General features: G+C 39.7%; 1 protein-coding gene across 10 annotated transcripts in view; it reads right to left on the bottom strand.

Annotated features, from left to right (window-relative positions):
- Nucleotides 1–19,949, bottom strand: part of LOC108719847 (supervillin) — a 123,641-nt gene that overhangs the window by 12,306 nt on the left and 91,386 nt on the right. For 8 of the 10 annotated variants that reach the window (XM_041567390.1, XM_041567391.1, XM_041567384.1 and 5 more), the window contains 11 exons: nt 17,943–18,017; nt 14,187–14,337; nt 12,911–12,997; nt 11,995–12,081; nt 11,136–11,313; nt 8,886–9,058; nt 7,374–7,529; nt 6,548–6,684; nt 2,986–3,133; nt 2,328–2,473; nt 774–949 (listed from right to left, as the gene is read on the bottom strand). In XM_041567390.1, coding sequence (XP_041423324.1) covers nt 774–949; nt 2,328–2,473; nt 2,986–3,133; nt 6,548–6,684; nt 7,374–7,529; nt 8,886–9,058; nt 11,136–11,313; nt 11,995–12,081; nt 12,911–12,997; nt 14,187–14,337; nt 17,943–18,017 — 1,514 coding nt within the window. The remainder of the gene's footprint in view (nt 1–773; nt 950–2,327; nt 2,474–2,985; nt 3,134–6,547; nt 6,685–7,373; nt 7,530–8,885; nt 9,059–11,135; nt 11,314–11,994; nt 12,082–12,910; nt 12,998–14,186; nt 14,338–17,942; nt 18,018–19,949) is intronic. The other 2 variants (XM_041567388.1, XM_041567393.1) reach the window with 1 other exon arrangement.

Raw genomic sequence — 19,949 nt, forward strand, 5'->3', positions numbered from 1 at the left:
CATATGTGGACTAGCAGCCTACAGGAGGCCCTGTTTGGTAGTACATCTGGCTTCATGCAATAAAAATGTGCCCCATGTCATAAATTAAAACATAAGCTGCTTTAAGGCCTCTGGGAGCAACATCCGAGCAACATCCAAGGGATTGGTGACAACATGTTGCTCACAAAGCACTGGTTGTCGACCGCTGCTATATATATTGTGAGTGGGTCCGTAAGCTCAGTAAGTGACAGTAGCACAGAGCATGTGCAGTGAATCAGCAGAAAAGAAGATGGGGAGCTACTGGGGCATCTTTGGAGACACAGATCTGCACTGTGAAAGGGTTGTGGTTGCCTTGGGCTGGTACAGAATCTTAACACAAACTATTTTTTTTTGTTAAGTTTTCATTCTCCTTTAATAGGCATTTGCTAACCATGGTGGAACTTGTTGGCCCAGTTATGGGGACACAATGACTAATGGTTTGGTGCTTAACCAGACATGGTCTGCATTGTAGATTTGATCCTCTTTATAAACAGGTCTACACAGGCACAAAATGTGATAGAATTGTTGGCAAAATGACTGGATCGGCTCAATCAGGCCCAGCACCAGAGTGACAAATATCTGCCAAAGATTTTTTTTCAACATCACCAGACAAATATGTGAGTGTTTAGCCAGTTTACGGTAAACCAAAACCTCTCTTCAATTGCGTGCTTCAGGATACAGGGATGCAGCATCTCAAACAAAACCCCGATATGTGAACACACATTTATATTGCAGTTTTTCAGAACATACTGTACCTTGGAATGAGAGAATTGCATTCCCCAGGGTCCAAAGGATTGATATCACAATTTTCATAGTCAAAAGGTCCATTCCACAGATGTTTAGCTAACTGGAACGCCACCTTTCTCTGTGCCAACGTCACCTCCTTCCCATGCCATACATACACTTCACTTCCAAAATCAAACACAAGCACCTACAGGTAACAAAACAAGAAGAAAAAAGCAATAAGCAAAACAATGAGCCATTCATCTTTCACCCCAATGGGAACAGCAGGGACAGTATTTCACCAGCATCAACTCTTTGTCACAAGAATCCCTTGAAGGGGGCAACAAATTATCTTCTCACTCACTTATCTTGAGAATTTCAGTGAGTGACTCTACTTTAAATACCTTTATTATTTTAAGGTTCCCTTAGTAATTGTCTGATAGACACATTCAATAAATGAACGAATATACAACTAATTTATTTTTTCTTTAGAAAGACTATGAGAGGTGTAAGGTCTGATATTGGGTGTCCAGCCTATAAATAACAGGGGCAGCTCCCTACATTACCCCATAGAATATTATAGCAGCATAGCTATTCACTAGGGCTTTACACAAGTCTGCAGGAATGTCTGAGACCATAAAACTGCACAAGAGTAAGAATAAATTAGACTTTTAGGCATACCATATGGCCTGTGTTTATATATATATATATATATATATATATATATATATATATATATATATATAGATAGATAGATAGATAGATAGATAGATAGATAGATAGATAGATAGATAGATATCGGAGAAAAAAGATGCACACCAGGATTTGTGTACAAAAAGTTAAAATTCCATATTTATTGGTTTACATTAAAAAAATCGGCCAAAGTTTCGGTCTGCTCCTAAGACCTTTATCAAGGCCATCATGGTCTTGATAAAGGTCTTAGGAGCAGAATCTTTTAGCAAGTTTGCTTGGGTGTTCAAGTCACTCTATTGCCTTTAAGGTAGCTTTTAGTATGTTATAGAAAGGCCAATTCTTAGCAACCTTTAAATTGGTTTTGATTATTTTTTATAGTCATTTGCTTTTTTCTTCTGACTCTTTGCAGCTTTCAAATGGGCGTCGCTGACCCCTTCTAAAAAGCAAATGCTACACATTTATTGTAATTGCTCCTTTTTATTACTTATCTTTCTATTCAGGCCTCTCCTATTCATATTCCAGTCTCTTATTCAAATCAATGCATGGTTGCTATGGGAATTTGCACCCTAGCACAAGGATTGTGGAAATTGCAAACTGGAGAGGTGCTGAATAAAAAGCTAAATAACTCAAAAACCACAAATAATAAAAAATGAAAACCAATTGCAAATTGTCTTAGAATATCACTCTCTACATTATACTAAAAGTTATATCAAAAGTTAACAACCCCTTTTAAGTGTTACACAGTGGAATTAAGACTCATGAGTGATCACTGATTAGATTTGTGCTTTTGGACACGGGGTGTACCCAGTTAGGGACAGTGCTAGTTAGCCCAGAACCCCAATATTATATACAGAGATAAGTACAACAGTACAGCTTTATTACGGACAACTTACCTCTTTAGACTCTAAAAGTGAACATTTAGGTACTTTGCCCCAAAATTCATCAACGGGGACCAGTTTATCTTCTAACAATCTATAAATACAGTTTGTTTCTATGACGGCATTCTCATATTTCTCGTCTTCCTCTGGGGTCCCAGCAGCTGGGGTGAAAAACAAAAAGGGAAAAACTTTTTTAGAGCACTATTCTTTGCAATAGATTTTATGAAACAGTGCAAAGAAGCGGAAGCCTATTTATGAGCTGTCATTTTCATGGTTTTAGAGGTTTTTTTGAAGCCACGACAACACTCAGTTCCTCTAAAGCCACATTTGTCATACTATTTATTTTTGAAAATCTGAACAGAAAAAGTACGAACGGGAAAAGTTGCAGAAAAGTCACGAAAACTGCAACTTTTTCGTATTGCTGCACAAAAATCAGCGACAAAAACCACAAATCAAAGAAAGAACTACCCCGCTGTAAAAGGGACATCTGCCATCGACTTCTACATGATTTCAAAAGGTTTTAGCTGGAGTATTTTTGGATTCGGAATTGTCATTTTTTTTTGCATAATAAATCCAGAAAAAAATCAAGCTTCTTATTCTGAGACTTTTTCCGATTTTGTTGCCGTAAAAGTTGCTGCTTAATAAATCAGCCCCATAGTGATGCCGTTATTACCTTGAGATTCAGTCTGACCATTCAAAAGCTTCCAGAAATCCTTGGAACCATGCGTGTGGGTATTTATTCCTTCCTCGATAGTCTGGACATACGATGCCCTGCATCCAAGTTCCCTCTTGGTCTGAATTATAGATGCCAGCTCAGAAGCCTAAACAAGGTACACATATAAGCTCTTTGGTCAAGGTGAACACCTCAGATGGGTTTACTACAGATAGTAGAACCTCCTCAAGTCAGTAACTGGGTTAGTTCTAAGGAATGGGTGATACAGACCAAACTGGGGTCCTCCTATGGTTTATGTAGAAGATTCTTAGTTATGCTAAAGAACTATTGCCAGAGAAACCAACATTTATTTAATGTTAAGATCTTTCCCTAACGGGGAAAACCGACGCTCAACTAATGGACCAAAGGAAATGTTGATTTTATTCTTAATGATGAATTCTGGAATAACTTGGTGAATGGGATTCATGATGCTTGTCAGTCATGCTATTGTTTTTATGTGCCCTGTGAGTAACAATATATAATATATGGTGAATAAAGTACCCCCTGTTGTAAAATATAAGGATATTATAAGTCACCGAGGAGTTCCATGTCCATATAAAAGCACAAGGCTGAGTACTTTTACTGAGGTTACTTCTAATATCTTTATATTTTCCAACAAGGGCTACTTTATTTATTTATTATAATACACAAGTTTTGAGTCGTGTAACAAAAATGACATCAATACTCACCATTTATAAGGATATCATTTACAAGGTATTCATGGCTTTTGTGTATTATAATAATATAATAATAATACTATAATCCCAGGGAGTGGGAGTGATTCCCGACTGGGGCATCTAAATAAAAAGAGCCTAGACAGCAGAGCAGGCACCTGGAGAAGAAGGTACAGCAGACACTTCAAGCCTCGTTCCACTGTGTATATGGATCCAAACCACTGACTTATACATATATATATATATATATATATAAAAAAAAAAAAAACTTTTTTCTACAAGGTGGTAAGTTTGACACAACATTTCATGCAAAATAGCTCTTCCCAACTGTTCTTCACACAACTGCCCCTCCTCCACATACATCATAAAAAACTATGTACAGGTATGGGACCTGTTATGCAGAATGCTCGGGATTCTGCTGTATTCCATATAAGGGATCTTTCCATAATTTACTAGAAAATCATGTAAACGTTAAATAAACACAATTAACTGGTTTTGCTTCCAATAAGGATTAATTATATCTTAAGTTTGGATCAAGTACAAAGTACTGTTTTATTTTTAACAGAGAAAAAGGAAATACATTTTAAAAATATGGATTATTTGATAATAATGGAGCCCATGGGGCAAAATCACCTAACGCTAGCATAAATTCGCAACCTTACGCCTGGCGAATTTGCGCAACGGACGTAACTACACAAATTCACTAACGTGCGCATTGTTCTGAACGCTACCTTTTATGCCAGACTTCCTTCGCCACCGCAGACCAGGAGAAGCGCAATAGAGTAAATAGGGATTGCTTCAAAAAAAGTGAACATTTTTTGTAAGTCCCAAAAAACGCTGGCGTTTTTTCTTTATTATAGGCGATAGGCTGAAAAAGATCGAAAAATTTTATGGGGCTCCCCTCCTTCCCCCCTACATTTCCTAACTCATGGCACATTAACTATACAGTGGGCACAAGTGTAGAGCAAAATAAAATTTTTATTTGCTGTTTTGAAGGTTTCCCAGGCTTGTGCTACATATACCTCCATTGTAACTTCAATTTGGTGCCGTATGCAAATTAACCATCGCTAGCGTAACTTCGATTTGCTTGGCGAATTAACGCTAGCGCAACTTCGCAACCTTACGCTACCCCTGAGCGCAAATTTGGATTTTTAGTGAATTTGCGGAGCGCTGGCGAAAATACGCCTGGCGAAGTGCGCCGAAGCGCAACTACGAATCTTAGTGAATGTCCCACCATGGGAGATGGCCTTTATGTAAGTCGGATCTTTCTGGGTAATAGGTTTCCGGATCCCTTACCTGTATTATAAAGAGATACTGAGCACCCTGCATCAATACCCCAGGATATCAGAAATGATCTTAACTATACATCTCAGTCCTTGTGCCTTTATATGGTCACTCAGCTCCTTTGTAACGTCTGCATTCCACATATCCTGTATACACGTGTACATATGAGGAATCATTCCAGCTCACAGCCGCAGATGGAGGAGCCTTTTATCCATGTGTGTGTATACACTTATTATATATACACATACATCAAAAAATGCTGATTCCAGCAAACCTGCCAACATTTCCTATACACTTAATGAGGAAGCCATCCCATCCCTGAGGACAGAGGGGAACAGGTCACTGGATAATGTAACACAGATCTCCTTCGCTCTGTGAAGTATGGAACAGCTGCCTCTCCCAGAGCCGGCCAATGGACTGGAATTCAGTTGCACTGACAAACCGATGTTGTCTAAAACTAAGCTGCAATAACCCTGAATTAACCCCAAGTCCGTGAATATATTTTGTGGAAACTAAACAATTCTCCAAACTGCAATACAGTCACAAAGTATATGTCCTTCCCTGCGGATTTCCTGGCTCAGTAACAGACCAGCTTCAAAGTGTTAACATGCCGAGCGGCCGCTGAATGACGGGGGGAATAAATCGACCACATCCTGGTCTTTGATAGCAAGAAAGCTGATACAGCTAGTTCAGAAGAACCCCATTTAAAACACAGGTTTCCTGATAATTGGTCTCTATATTTTGATCAAGTGGACCCTAGGCACAAATCTAAAATTTTAGCACTGTTACAGCTTTGACTATTTTACTTTTTGGGCAGCTTTAGTGGCTCTGTGTCTTTACAAAGCTTTTGATTACTTAATTCCACCATGAGAGGTTTAGTTTTATGTTGGATTGATTTATTTCTTAGTACTTTATTTGTTAATTTGATTATCACCCTTGTACAATGCAGTTATTGTGCTTATACATTTATAAGTGGTATACTCCTTTGCTACATGTTATAGACTTGCATGATATTTCATCGTGGTTAACATGATCTGTTGGATTGAAAATCTTTTGTGCTTTGCAAAACCTACCGTATATACTCGAGTATAAGCCGAGTTCTTTAGCCCCCAAAATATGCTGAAAAACTCTACCTCGGCTTATACTCGGGTCAAGCACAAAAACGGTCGCCGGCGCCTAAGAATAGTCGCCGGCGTCCAAGAATAGTCTCCAAGAATATTCGCCGGCGTCCAAGAGTGGTCGTCGCATCCAAAAACGAGACGCCGGCACCTCCAATGGGAGCAGAAACCCTAAATTTTTTGATTGAAACTTACCAGAAGCTGCTGCATTTCTCACCCTCGGCTTATACTTGAGTCAATAAGCTTTCCCAGTTTTTGCAGGTAAAATTAGGTACCTCGGCTTATACTCGGGACGGCTTATACTCGAGTATATACGGTAATAAAAATGTTGAATTAAAAATCATTTAAACATGATGCAGCACCTTATGATATTCCTTTAACAAGCACAACATGTCCGTCATTTAAAACACAGAGGCCACAAAAGTGTCATCCTTTCGGGATACAAACCTTGGCTTTTTCAATGACGTTTGCAAACTCTCCGGCCCACAGGAAGCAGTAGTGCGGAGTGACCAGCAGGAAACAGTCTCCGCTATTCAAAGAGGAAGCCCGTGGTTCCACCAGCCTTGACTGAACGTGTCTGCGTCCTAAACAAAACAATGTCCTGGAATTCATTTTTGCTTTTAGCAAAGCATTTTAGGAAAGGAAGATGAGATGACAAACATTTCCTGACAATACAGACAAAGCTTTCAATTCATTTTAAAATGGCCACCCAGAAAGGTAAAAATATAAAAACCATAGTACCCAATCTACACTTCACTAATGTAAATGCACTAGCGCAATGGTTATTGAAGGGTCAAGGATTACTGGACTGATGAATATTGCTTACTGAGGGGTAGGTAAAGGGGTTATGGAACTACTGCATATTTGCTCCTCTTTTACTTTTAAATATACCCAAGGAAGTTCTCATAATAAGTCAAGCTCTAACTAGTTATAGAAGGGATAAGATGGAAGCTCAACACTAGTTAACATTAATTTTGCCTTTAACAGACTTATTTTCATGTCAGAATTCTAGTATGATTGGATTTGCTTCACATCTCCAAACTGTGAGATTAAATGTTGGAATGTTTCTCCCAAGTGATTGGTGAAGGAGTTAGAGAACATTCTGAACCGCGGCACAAAACAGCTCAAGAAACAAAGTGTCCTTCCTTCGAGAATAAGATTGGCGCCATGACTTACACAGTACCAAGTAATTACAATGTTTTTCTCTACTAGGATCTTATTTTAGGTATTTTCTTTGTTGCTGGAACATCTCAGGATTTATATGGGTACATACCTTTAATCTGAATGAGCATGAGTTTCTTGTATGGCACGGCGCTGTTGTTGGAGTGCTGCTCTGTCATGTTGACACTGCGCAGACTTACACTGCTGAAGTTCTCTTTGCTTGCCAGGCCAGCAAGCGCCACTTCCGAGAAATTTGAGTTCTTGGACACTTTAGGGGATAGGAAGAAAAGAATATTGGAAAAAAATAAACCATTATGATTTTAAATATAGATCCCAAACAACTTACAATCGGAACGTCTGTCTCCCTGTCACATAGTTTAGCCACACCATGTTAAATATCCCAAGTCTAGGGCATTAATTGGCTGCAAAAGCTGGTATACCTGCCACAATAGTTATATTGTGGCAGGTATACATATATATATATATATACTTTGTAATATAACAACTGTGACAGTGCCTCTAATACTGTTATATAAATAGTTTTCTGTAAAGGTTGCCATATAAGCACAGATATTTAGTCCGATATTCACTGCGTGTACGGCAGGAGATGAAGCGATGAATATCGGAAAAGACTTGGATATCGTTGTCTCGTCTTCTGGTCAAGATGGAAAGTTTTGATCTTGTGACTTTGAAGGCTGTGGTTTACTGCTAAATCATCAGACAGAGGTAGAATTTAGTTGTTTTTACCTGTATATATCCGACGATTTAACTCTCAACGTTTATAATGAAAATGAACAATCTTTCCTGAAGCAATGGTCGCAGGAAAGATCGTAAATGTTATGTGTATGGCCGCCTGAACTGCCAAGGCTTTTAATGATTGATCATATTAAAAGTCACCAGTAGGGGGAGCAACTTCCCCTCTACTATTGGGTCCATCACCCACTTGCCCAGTCTCCATCCAAATTATAGTGACAGTACCTTTGCATAATCACAGCTATCCAATCCCACAGAGGATACGATCATAAAAATGAGTAGATAATTAATGTTGTGTTTTATGTAGTTAAAATCTCAGTGAACTCAATAAAAAGCAACGTCAATGAGTTTTGGCTAGCACGGAATAAATATTTATGTGACCCAGTGTTCTCTGAAACAGGAGTATTACAAACACACAGGCAGCTGAGTCTGAAGAGGAGTGATCACTGGGGTATTGGGTAACCAGATGTCCGATGATACAAGGATGTGCACAAAAACTGCAGTCTGGGCAGAAACTCAATGGTTGTCAATATATAATGGCATTTAACAAATCTGAAAATGAATGGAACACCCCGTCCAGATTTGGGCCAGCAACCAAATGAGAAGATCAATGCTTAATGGCAACAAAGCTGTTTGGATAAAAAACAAGCATCACTGCCAATCAGCTGGACAGCACAGATGATGGCCTATGTATAGAGGTAAGTGGACAACACAGGGTTGGCTTAGACAAGAGTAGCCCCACGGTAAATGAAGGTGCAGCCCCTGCTAATGTGTGAAATGGAAATTTCCTTGGAGCATTTGAGGAACTTTCAGTAAACCAAATGCTTTACAACCACAGAGTTGACTCTTCTTCCCCACAGAGCTTACTTACTTTTTTCTACTTTCATTCTTTTGGATTCCATGAACGCCACATTAAGCCGCGTCTCTGTGTACTCCTGTAGGATGTCGTCTCTGGCCGCGAGCATCTTCAGTGGGTTTCCTGAGGCTTGCACCCTACGAGATGGTCTCACGGCACGCTTGTGCTCTGCTACCGCCGATGTTAGCCTAGGTTCAAGCACATGGAAAGGATGGATCAGGAGCTTAAAAATGTATGGCTGATGGTTTGGAGCTGACAGATGTTTTTATTTTTTGTAAGCTGTAATGGCTATCTGATAGTTAGGTGAGGTACAGTAGCCAATGTTCTGCACAAACAATGGTTTGCTTGGCCAAGGGAAAATCTGTCTTTGATACGTCTTAAGACAACCATCCATGCTGTGATTCAGTATTCAGGATAGGAGAACTGCTCTTAAATGGATTCGGTCATGATTTTTATGATATATTTTTAATTTCTAAATTACACTGCAAATAATTCACTCTACAATATAAAATGTTATTCCTGAACCAACAAGTGTGTTTTTTTAGTTGTAATATTGGTGTGTAGGTGCATCTCAGGTCACCGTCATTTTGCCTGGTCATGCGCTTTCAGAAAGAGCCAGCACTTTAGGATGGAACTGCTTTCTGGCAGGCTGTTTCTCCTATTTAATGTAACTGAATGTGTGGCAGCAGGACATGGATTTTACTATTGAGTGCTGTTCTTCTACCAGGGAGCTGCTATCTTGTGTTAGGGAGCTGTTATCTGGTTACCTTCCCATTCTTCTTCTGTTAGGCTGCTGGGGGGAAAGGGAGGGGGGTGATTTCACTCAAACTTGCAGTACAGCAGTAAAGAGTGACTGAAGTACAAGTCACATGACTGGGGGCAGCTGGGAAACTGAATATGTTTACCCACATGTCAGATTTCAAAATTGAATATAAAAACATCTGTTTGCTTTTTGAGAAACTGATTTCAGTGCAGAATTCTGCAGGATGAGCACCATTAACTGATTCATTTTGAAAAAAATGGTTTTTCCCATGACAATATCCCTTTAATGTGTATGTTTACAATTAACGACAAATAGAAGATTATATGAGTTGGGAGTACAAAAATATAGAAATATAGCAGAGTATTCCATCTTCCTGCCAAACTCAGCACACCTAAACATAATGAAACCCTGCAACTGCTATAATCCACCAGATAAATGCTGAATATGCGGTGCTTTAACTATGAAGCATTTGGAATGTCAAAAAAAAGCAATAGGCTTCATGGGATACGTCTGCACGTCTCTCTTCTCATCCCCCTGTTCTAAGCCACAGGGGTTGGAGAATGAAAAGCTGCTACATATATGGAACCCCATAGTGACACCAAGGGGGGGAGGTGCTGTGGTACATACGCTGCATGTCAGAAGCCTGGGAAAAGTCAAGAGAGGAGTTGGGAAAATTCAGTGGCTCATACAGGGATCTCACCCATGGAAAGAAGATGCCTTAGTTCAGGAGTGCCCATACTTTACTAATGCAAGGTCTACTTTTAGTGATGTCCCATTATGATCTACATCCATAATATCATGGTTAGTATTCTGTTCCATGGAAAATATTACTTAAATATTACATTGATTTATAAGAGCATTTTAATGACTATATTTAAAAAAACAACAACTGTTATGTAACCTTAACAGAATACCTAAATGAATAAAAAGAGTAAAACAGGAGGGTGATTTAGACAAGCTGTTTGTTGACAGTGTCTTGAGATCTTCTGATCACCAGCTAAAGGTCTACTGGTATCCCCATCTACCTTTTGGCCACCCCTGCCTTAGTTCAACAATCTATATTCTACAGCAGCTGAACATGCTGGAATACGACTAATTAACTCCATAATGACATTTATATATCAATTTTTATTACATTTTATTTTATCCCCTTCAAGACTAACCTAGAAAGAGCATTAACAAGTCTTGTAACAAGTTTAATGTTTACCCAGTTCTAGGCAGAGGCTGTTCTCCTTCAAGCATAGTCTAGCGCTCATCTGGAGGGGGGCATCCCTCTAACAGTACTCACAAAGCATAAAACTGGCACAACAGGGTAATTAAAAGCTGGAAGCTTCCCCTGAATATATTGTGATAGGATACATCATTATGGGGACAGATCCCTTCTTCAGACTCATACCTTTCTCTATCACTTATCTCTCATAGCCACCACCATCTCCCACTTCTGCAGTGAAACCTCTACATGCTAAAATAAAAAGGTTTGATGCAGAAGGACGTTTACTCACTTTGGCAGTTCCGAACTAAAGAGAAGATCAAAATCGTCTTCAAAATCAAACGGCACATGGGCAGTGGAGAATTCAAAAGGACGGTAGAACCTTCCAAACATTTCGTCATCGTCCACCTTCATCACTTCCTTCACAGTTTTGCCCGTGACTGACAACGTGGTCTCCTGTAGGCCCCCAACTGTGGATTAAAAAGGTCCAGTCATAACAGATCCAAGAATAGATTTAAAGACACACTTACCAGCTCAAATTTTCAACTGCACATATAAGCACTGTCTTGAGAGTTTATATTTGTGGTTTGAATATAATACACCTATCCACATGGACTCTTCTTCAATAATTAGTGAACCCATTGAATTGCTATCTGGATTACCTTGTTGGATTACTCTAATGGGATATTTTTAATTAAGATATAATGCACAAAATCCATGAATATCCTGTAAATTATATTCTTATAAAGGGCTCTAAGCAATGTCATCAGTTATAAACGGAGCTTAGTGATCATCTTGTTGACTCATTAAAACTTGTGTTTTATAATAAATAAAGTAACCCTTTTTGGAAAATATGAGGATATTAGAAGTAACCTTGGAGTTCTGTGACCTGTACGACAGCGTAATATAATAATAGCCTTATATTTTACAATAGGGGGTACTTTATTCACTATATATGTAAAAAACTAGAATGACCATGTATTTAAAATTTCTCTTTCACAATATTGATACAACCAGACCAAAACCAAAACACACGAGAATTGTGAATAATGGGATGCTAATAGCACCTTTATATCTTGGGTCCGATGGCTTTATGGCAACAAAACTAAAGTCACAACAAAAGTAAAGATAAACAAGTTAGAGAAACTTACCCCTGTTGTGCAGTTTTCCCAAAAATGATTCGAGTTTATCTAACTTTCTGTCGGATTCCAAATTCATGTCAGGTCTGGCTTCAATTTCTGGAAAAATTATGAAGGTTAATACAATAAAATGCAAAAACCTAATTACTAGACCTAGAAAAGGCAGGGGAGGGGATCTCTGGAATGTTGATCATGGACCATGAGGGAGTCACGGATCCACCGTGTGGTCCCAGAGTCTGCTCTCTGCTATTTAAGACGACTAGTTATGGTGAGATTTAGGTAGAATATCTGTTTGTTCACCCTAATACCACTGAACCCCAACTTGAAAGTCAGTAAGGGTGACAATTGTAAAGAATGACCATTTGCTCTCCATAAATACTTCTGAAAACCCATCTTGATGGTCAGTTAGGGTGAGAATTGGGGAGAATTATTGTTTGCTCCACCTAAATACTCCTGGAAGACCAACGTGAAGGTCAAAAAGAGTTAAAATTGGGGAAAATTACTATTTGTTCCCTACCGAAAGATCAAGTTGAAGATCAGTTGTGGTAAGATTTGGGAAGAACAACTATTTGCTCCCCCTCAATACTCCTGGAAGCTCATCTTGAAGGTCAGTTAGGGTACATTTTCTGGAACTACAGCCGAATGAACAATTACATGTTTTAATTAATAATAAAAACAATATTGTTTTTATAATGAATAATAAATTACTATTTTCTGTTTTCCTTTGTGGGAAGAGACATTTATAATGAAATGGCTGGAGCCTATTTGACTGCTGTGGCTTCAGGGCCTTATTAGAGCTAAATGTTATCCAAGTAACTGCAAGGAGCATCCAGATGTTATTAAAAGCTTTAATACACAAATGATATGAACGCTTTAGTTGCGCAGCTAACTTAAATGAACATTGCTAGAAAATTGCTTCCAGGCTTACCTTCCAGAGGCTTGGAGATTGGAGTTGTCTTAAATTTGAGAGACATTGGTGATGCGACAGGGGTAATGGCTGTAGGCGAGGCCAGACCTAGAGAAGACAAACCAAAATTGATGCTTTATAGAAACAGACTTCTTGGTTCTTCCACCCTTCTCCAAGGTAATACATATAAATATCATAAACATCACAACACATGGAGAGCAATGTGGGTTTCCATGGGCTACATTGTTGTAATGGTACACAGAAACCACGTGCACACTCAGGCCCTTCATAAGTTAACTCTGGTGCCCAAGACCTAAGGGAGACGGCACTCCCAATGGACCAATGTAAGGAAAAAAAGCCTGGCACAAGGAGCAATTTAAACCACCTGACGAAGGGGGAAAGCCCTCCGAAACATTGTTTGACGCAATAAACATACCAGGGGTAGGACCCCGGTTTAAATTGCTCCGTGTGCCAGGCCTTTTTTCTTTACATTGCTACATTGTTGTAATTACAGACATTAAGGATGACATGAGGACTGCTTTGTAAGGGAAAGGAAGAACACAGATTATTCCCCCCCCCCCCAAACATCTAACCAAACACTGCAGGAAGCAATTCAGGAAATGTTGTATCTTGATGTACAGGGCCAGCCTATGGCCAGCTCTGCGTTATATATATGATTCACTTGAGTGTGTTTGATTACGCCATAATATTAATGACATCATAGGTGCCACCTTCCTTGGCAGCCCCCAACTATTAGAGCTCAATGCTGATGCCTACATTAGGTGGGACCAGGGTGGTTTTCCTTTGGCTGCTGAGTAATAGTTCAAAACATGATTTGAGCAAAGGCAAGGATTAACTAACAAATTGTAGTAGAGTCTGCAAAAGTCATAGACAATGGGATAAATCTTTAATATCATTAACAACTGGAGCAAATGGTATTACTCAAAGGAAATAAATCAATTCTTATATCATCATCATCATTTCATCATCATTTATTTATATAGCGCTAATATATGAAATCTACATCAGTTAAAATACCATCCACAAGTCTCTGTTTACTCTACTACTCTACTAGATACATCAATGGAAGTGTTACAAAAAATTTTTGTAGGTAAATACATAATAAACTAGCTCTAATAACACATAGCAACCAACCAGCTATACATATCTACTGGGACGAGGAGTTGATATTGGCAACTACACCTGGAACAAACTCATGACTCCATCCCTACCACACACATTCTCTCTCGTTTTCATCGGTAGAGTTAAAAAAAAATATTTATATACATATACAAACCTTTCTTAACCATGCGTCCGGCCACTGAGAACTGTGTGGAATCATTTGCTGCCCCTATGCCTTTGGTTTTCCAAGCCTCCTCCCTAACTGTGATCTGCTGCTTCCTTTCTTCAATAGACATCTGAACCCCACCGCCATCAGTCACTCTTTGCTGCAAAGGCAAAAAGAAAATAAATCAATCTAGTGACCCCCCAAAAAAAGTATATGGATATTCAAAAATGTTCTAATGTTTCCAACGTAATCACAGTGTTAAAAATATAGTGCACATGAGCATTCTTTCCCTCACAAGTCTCTATGTTATCAGTGATTCAGTCTTTGTACTTTTTCGCATACCTTTTGAGAATGAAAAAAGGAGCAATTGGCTTTATTAAAGCAACTAATCTGTACTGATGAGGAGATGAAGACGAATAAGCATTTAAAATGTCCCTGTGCGGTAAGGGTTAGTTCACACGAGGAGATTCGGGGAGATTTTGTCGCCTGGCGACTAATCGCCTCTTCTTCTGGGCAACAATCTCCCCGAACTGCCTCCGCGTGTCTTACCATCTGCTATAATGAAAAGTAGCCTGCGCTAAAGCACATGCTGCTCTTCGTTTTCCGAAGTCACTCGAAGATGCCTCATGAAGCAACTTCGGAAAACGAAGGCGACAAAATCTCCCTGATTCTCCTTGTGTGAACCAACCCTAAAATAGTAATTTATGGACAGTCAACCCACATTCTGGGAGGGACTATTGGAAGGGGTACCCCAATAGTGTCATGTCATGGCACAGATCCACCTCACGAGGCAACTTCGGAAAACGAAGCGCCGCGTGTGGTTTAGCGCAGGCGACTTTTCATTATCATAATAGCGATGGGAAGACAAGCGGAGGCAGTTTGGGGAGATTGTCACCCAGAAGAAGAGCCGATTAGTCACCAGCCGTCAAAATCTCCCCGAATCTCCTCATGTGAACCAACCCAAAGATATTAATTTATGGACAGTCAACGCACATTCTGGGAGGGACACGTAGCTGGAACATCTGCCCAATGTACACACACGACCAGGCAAACAAATGAATAAAGGCTGCATGGAGGGACACCTTATACATCAGGCTCATATAGGAGATAAGGGGTACCCCAATAGTCACGCCATTGTCATGGCACAGATCAACCTCTATATATGTATGTGTTTTTTTAATCACAATTGGCCTTCTATCCATTGTAATGAAAAATAAAAAAAAGCAAAACTAAAAAAAGTATCTAGGAAGTTTATCCTGCAATATACAGGATAATTTCTAGGCCAGATGGCGGACTGGCAGTTATAAGGCTGTCTAGACGCTTGTTTTTTGACCTTTATCCACTACATGATATAAGATTCCTCAAAAAACACGAACACTGATCTGTGCTGAAACGATCTTTGCCAAGCCGACAGCCTATGCCAAGCACAGACACTGACCCGTGCCCTGGAGACCATTCAATGGATTAGTGACATCTCTTTTCTACCAGATCAGAATGTCTTCGTGCACAGGTATGTCTATATATATCTCCATCTATATATATATCTATCTATACATACAGCGGGGAAAATAAGTATTGAACATGTCAACGTTTTTCTCAGCAAATATATTTCTAATGGGGCTATTGATGTGAAATTTACATTTAAGTCCAAAAATTAAGTAATGTGGAATGACTCAGGGAATAAGAATAGAACACATGAAGAAAAGAAGGCACAGAAAGTCAAGAAACCTGCTGCAATCTGCCTAAAAACAATGCTGTGCAAATTAATATCACCTGGTTTAGTCCTAATTGATGGTCTATAAAGAGGTTTCTCATTACCAAGGTATCACACAAGGAGCATTTCATGATGGGTAAAAGCAAAGAGCTCTCTCAAGATCTTCGCAATCCTATTGTTGCAGAAATATATTTACTGAGAAATGTACTGTGTATTGCATGATGAAAAGTAGGAAGAACAAGAGTTAATTGGTTTCATTAGTTCAGAAGAAGAAAAAGGTGAATGGAAGAACAGGTGAAGAGGGAGTGAAATTAGAAATGATGAAATAGGGCCTAGGTAAAGTTATGGGCCTAGGAAAGTTGGACTGAAGTAATGATGTAGCTCCCAGATGGGGAGGTGACGGTAGGGTTGCCACCTGGTCGGAATTTTACCGGCCTGGCCGGTAAAAATGATGGTTGATCCAATGTTATTAATAGGTAAAAAAAGATAAATATATAGAAAGGCCGGAAAAGGTGGCAACCCTAGGTGGAGGGAGAGCCATGCCTCATGTCCCACTGCTTAGTATTCTAATTTAATTTGGGAGCACCCTCTCTAAGGTTTTACTAGTAACAGATACCTCCATTCAATGTTTCTGGAATTAAGCAGCCACTTTGCAATTTAGGGCAAATACCATATGGTATCAGTTAACAGAATACACCGATATCCCACATCTATGTCAAGCCTAAAAAAACAACAATTATGGGTTGATGTGATGGCTTCCAACTATTTTTTAACATTTTTGATAGGTGACTTGATCCATGATGGGAACCCCCATGTTTTGAGAACAAACATCCCAACAAGTTATATCTAAGGCACTTAGGAACCAGCAAAACCCTTAGGGGCGGATAAATGCCTAGGCTAAACTAAGCTATAGCCTAGCAGCAAACAGTCCTGAGGGGCCCATGAGGCTTTTCAATTTGTTTATATCTAGCCTAAAAATTTTCGCGAGCAGGCTTCAGGGAATTGACAAGTGCCAGTGACATCACCGCAGAGGCAGACCCAGCATGACACTCATCTTGCCTAATCTTCTCCCAGCAATCCAGAAAGCAGGCACTGGAAGTGGTGGTGGTGGTGGGGGGGACAGAGGACAATACTGCTACTTACGCACAGGGGGATCCAAACAGCCAACATAATCATCTGCCCACCTAAATCATAAGCCTAAACTTTTTACAGACATTAAAAAATGCACAGTAAAAAATCAGGCAATCAGCAATCCTAGCACAAGCAATTCTCTGCCCTGTACCAAATGTCTGTAAAATGTTGCATTCAATTTGTGTATTTCTAAACAAAGGCTGATCCATGGAAATATATGTTCAAGGGCTGGATAATGATGTATAAAAAAACCTATAGAGCATTTAGGTAGTTGGGGAAAATACCTTGGAAGGTAAGGACCTCCAGTCAGACAGCCCTGTAGCTAATCCATACAGCTCTATGGGCGAGTATGTCTCTTGGTACAGGTATAGGACCTGTTATCCAGAATGCTCGGGTTCTGAGGTTTTCTGGATAACTGATCTAGCTGGAATTCGGATCTTCATACCCTAAGTCTATTAGAAAATCATTTAAACAATAAATAAACCCAAAAGGTTGGTTTTGCCTTCAATATATTTAAGTTTGGATCAAGTACAAGTTACTGTTTTATTAGTACAGAGAAAAAGAAAATAGTTTTTTAAAATTGGATTATTTAATAATAATGCAGTCTATGGGAGCCTGCCTTTCCGTAATTTGGAGCTTTCTGGATAACAGGTTTTCGGATAACAGATCCCATACCTGTATATGTTAAAAAGGCAGCTTGCTATGCCTGTATGCTGGACAGTACTGAGAAATATGTTGGTGAATAATCAATAAAAAAAAGGATAATCTACATGATTTTCGCCTATTAAGAGACTTGGCTTTATAACTCTTTACAGAGAAATGGGAAGTACATACAGGCAATTTAAGAAAGGGTAAGGGCAGTATGATATCAACAAGACTGGATAAAACATCCATTTAAGACTAAATTGATGTCAATTCACCTTCCATCTCCAGGGGTGACGATCATCGAACATTACAGGGCTGGACTGCCCGGAGGTAGCAGTAGCATTACAGACCTTAAAGGCAATGGAAAAGAGAAAGACAGAGATAAGAAAGGACAGGAGACAGAAAAGGCTGAAAAGTAAAAGGAGCAGTACATTGATCCCCTATAGCTATTTACTGCAGCTCCCAGCAGCCCTAGTTGCTCAAACACAGAGAAAAGTTTGCTGCTATTTGCATTTCCCAGTGCAAATACCCAGAGTATGGCCAAACCCATGTTAGTAAAACAAGTATGACCTCTACAGTAACTACTGTATATCTAAAGTGAGCACAATAAGCGCTGCCCTCATAGTTTACTTAAAGGATCTGCCATACTGACTGCCGCACAGGGCCATTTTGTGTGTAAAAGAGGATTTCCATATAATTACAACTTCTAGAAGGGCTGTTTTAGCTATGGCTTTGCTGAAGAATGGAACATGGCACCCTGCGCTATAATGTATAAACACAGATGTGCATGGAAAGAATGTTCTGAGAGCCGAGGAAGCAAACATGCAGAGGAAGGAGAGCTCCGAGCACACACCAATCCATACTCAAACACACTACAATCGGTTTAAGGGAACATTGTCCATGAACAAATACTATTTGTACATTGTGAATCATTTCCCTTAATTAAAAAAATTAATTTGCTAAAACAGTGTCCTCCTCCAGGAATAATTCCATCTGTACAACCACCTCTTTCTTACCAATTATCCAAGCAGTACATGCAGCAAAAGGGAAGGGGCAAGTGTAGTATCACAATACTATTGTGCCACAACCCAGTAACCAGTCAGCAATGATCTTTTACTGCTTTTATGCAGAATGATAAAGGTGATGAACGCTTTGTTTTCCGAAGTTGCAGAGGAAACGAAGGGCAACTTCGGAAAGCCAAAGCGATCCGAGTGCCATCCCGCCGGCAATTTACATGCAGTTTGGGGAGATTAGTCGCCCGAAGAAGAAACGATTTGTCGCGGGGCGACTAATTTCCCTAAATAGCAGCGTGTATCTCTGCCCTAAAGGAGCATAAATGTTAAGGCATAACTGGCTTTGATAAAGGAAAGTATGCAACAACATGCCCAAACACACATGAAACAGAGCCCAAATCTGTCCACAGATAGATTAACAGGCAATTTTCCTCAGTTAAAAAAATGTTCCCATTCCTCTGATGCTACCCCCCTCCCAATTTCTGCAAACCCTGTCAAATGTGCGAAGGTTGCAATACTCTTCCCAGTCAATAGTAAAGGTACAACTAAAGCACTGGTGCCCATGCCGCTCAGTCTTGGCAAACCTAAAAATAATAAAAAGTAGGGAATGAAGCCTTGGTTGCAGATGACTTGTTTTCATGGCAAAGTAATTGCTGTGGTTTTAATTTGCATGGGGATTATGGCCAGATTTAAGACAAGCAGCAACCTGTTCCAATGTAGAAAAGCAGGGGCTATATCTTAGGGCGGAGAGACGGATGTCAAACCTGCAACGCTGCTGCTGTTGTTGGTGGCATTCTGACAATATAAAGAGCAACAAAAGCTGCAGGCTGGACCTCCCTAATATACAGTTTAGGCTGAAAATAACTACCAAGTAGTTAAGGTGCAAAGTGTGCTCCAAGTTGAGAAACTCCTCCCCATGGCTACCTGTTGGTTGCTACGAGTTACTAGACCTGGAGCAAACATGGCACATTTCATCAAATTAAATCCAATGGTTTATTTTCTGTACATTCCACTCCCTCCCAACAGGTGCAAAGCAAGCTCCAGATTAAAAAACTGATATCCGCAGCTGTTGGTTGTTATGCGTTACTAGACCTGGAGCAAACATGATAAATGTCATCAATACAAAATTTAATGGTTTATGTTTACTTTTCAGTACATTCGACTCCCTTCCAAGGGGGGGGCATCATATAGTAAGAGCCCAGGTGCAACAGCTTCTCTGTTTGGGATTGATACCAGCATATGGCACAGAATGTTTGTTACTCACCACTA

This window comes from Xenopus laevis, chromosome 6S, assembly GCF_017654675.1.
Source record: "Xenopus laevis strain J_2021 chromosome 6S, Xenopus_laevis_v10.1, whole genome shotgun sequence".
Classification (NCBI taxonomy): domain Eukaryota; kingdom Metazoa; phylum Chordata; class Amphibia; order Anura; family Pipidae; genus Xenopus; species Xenopus laevis.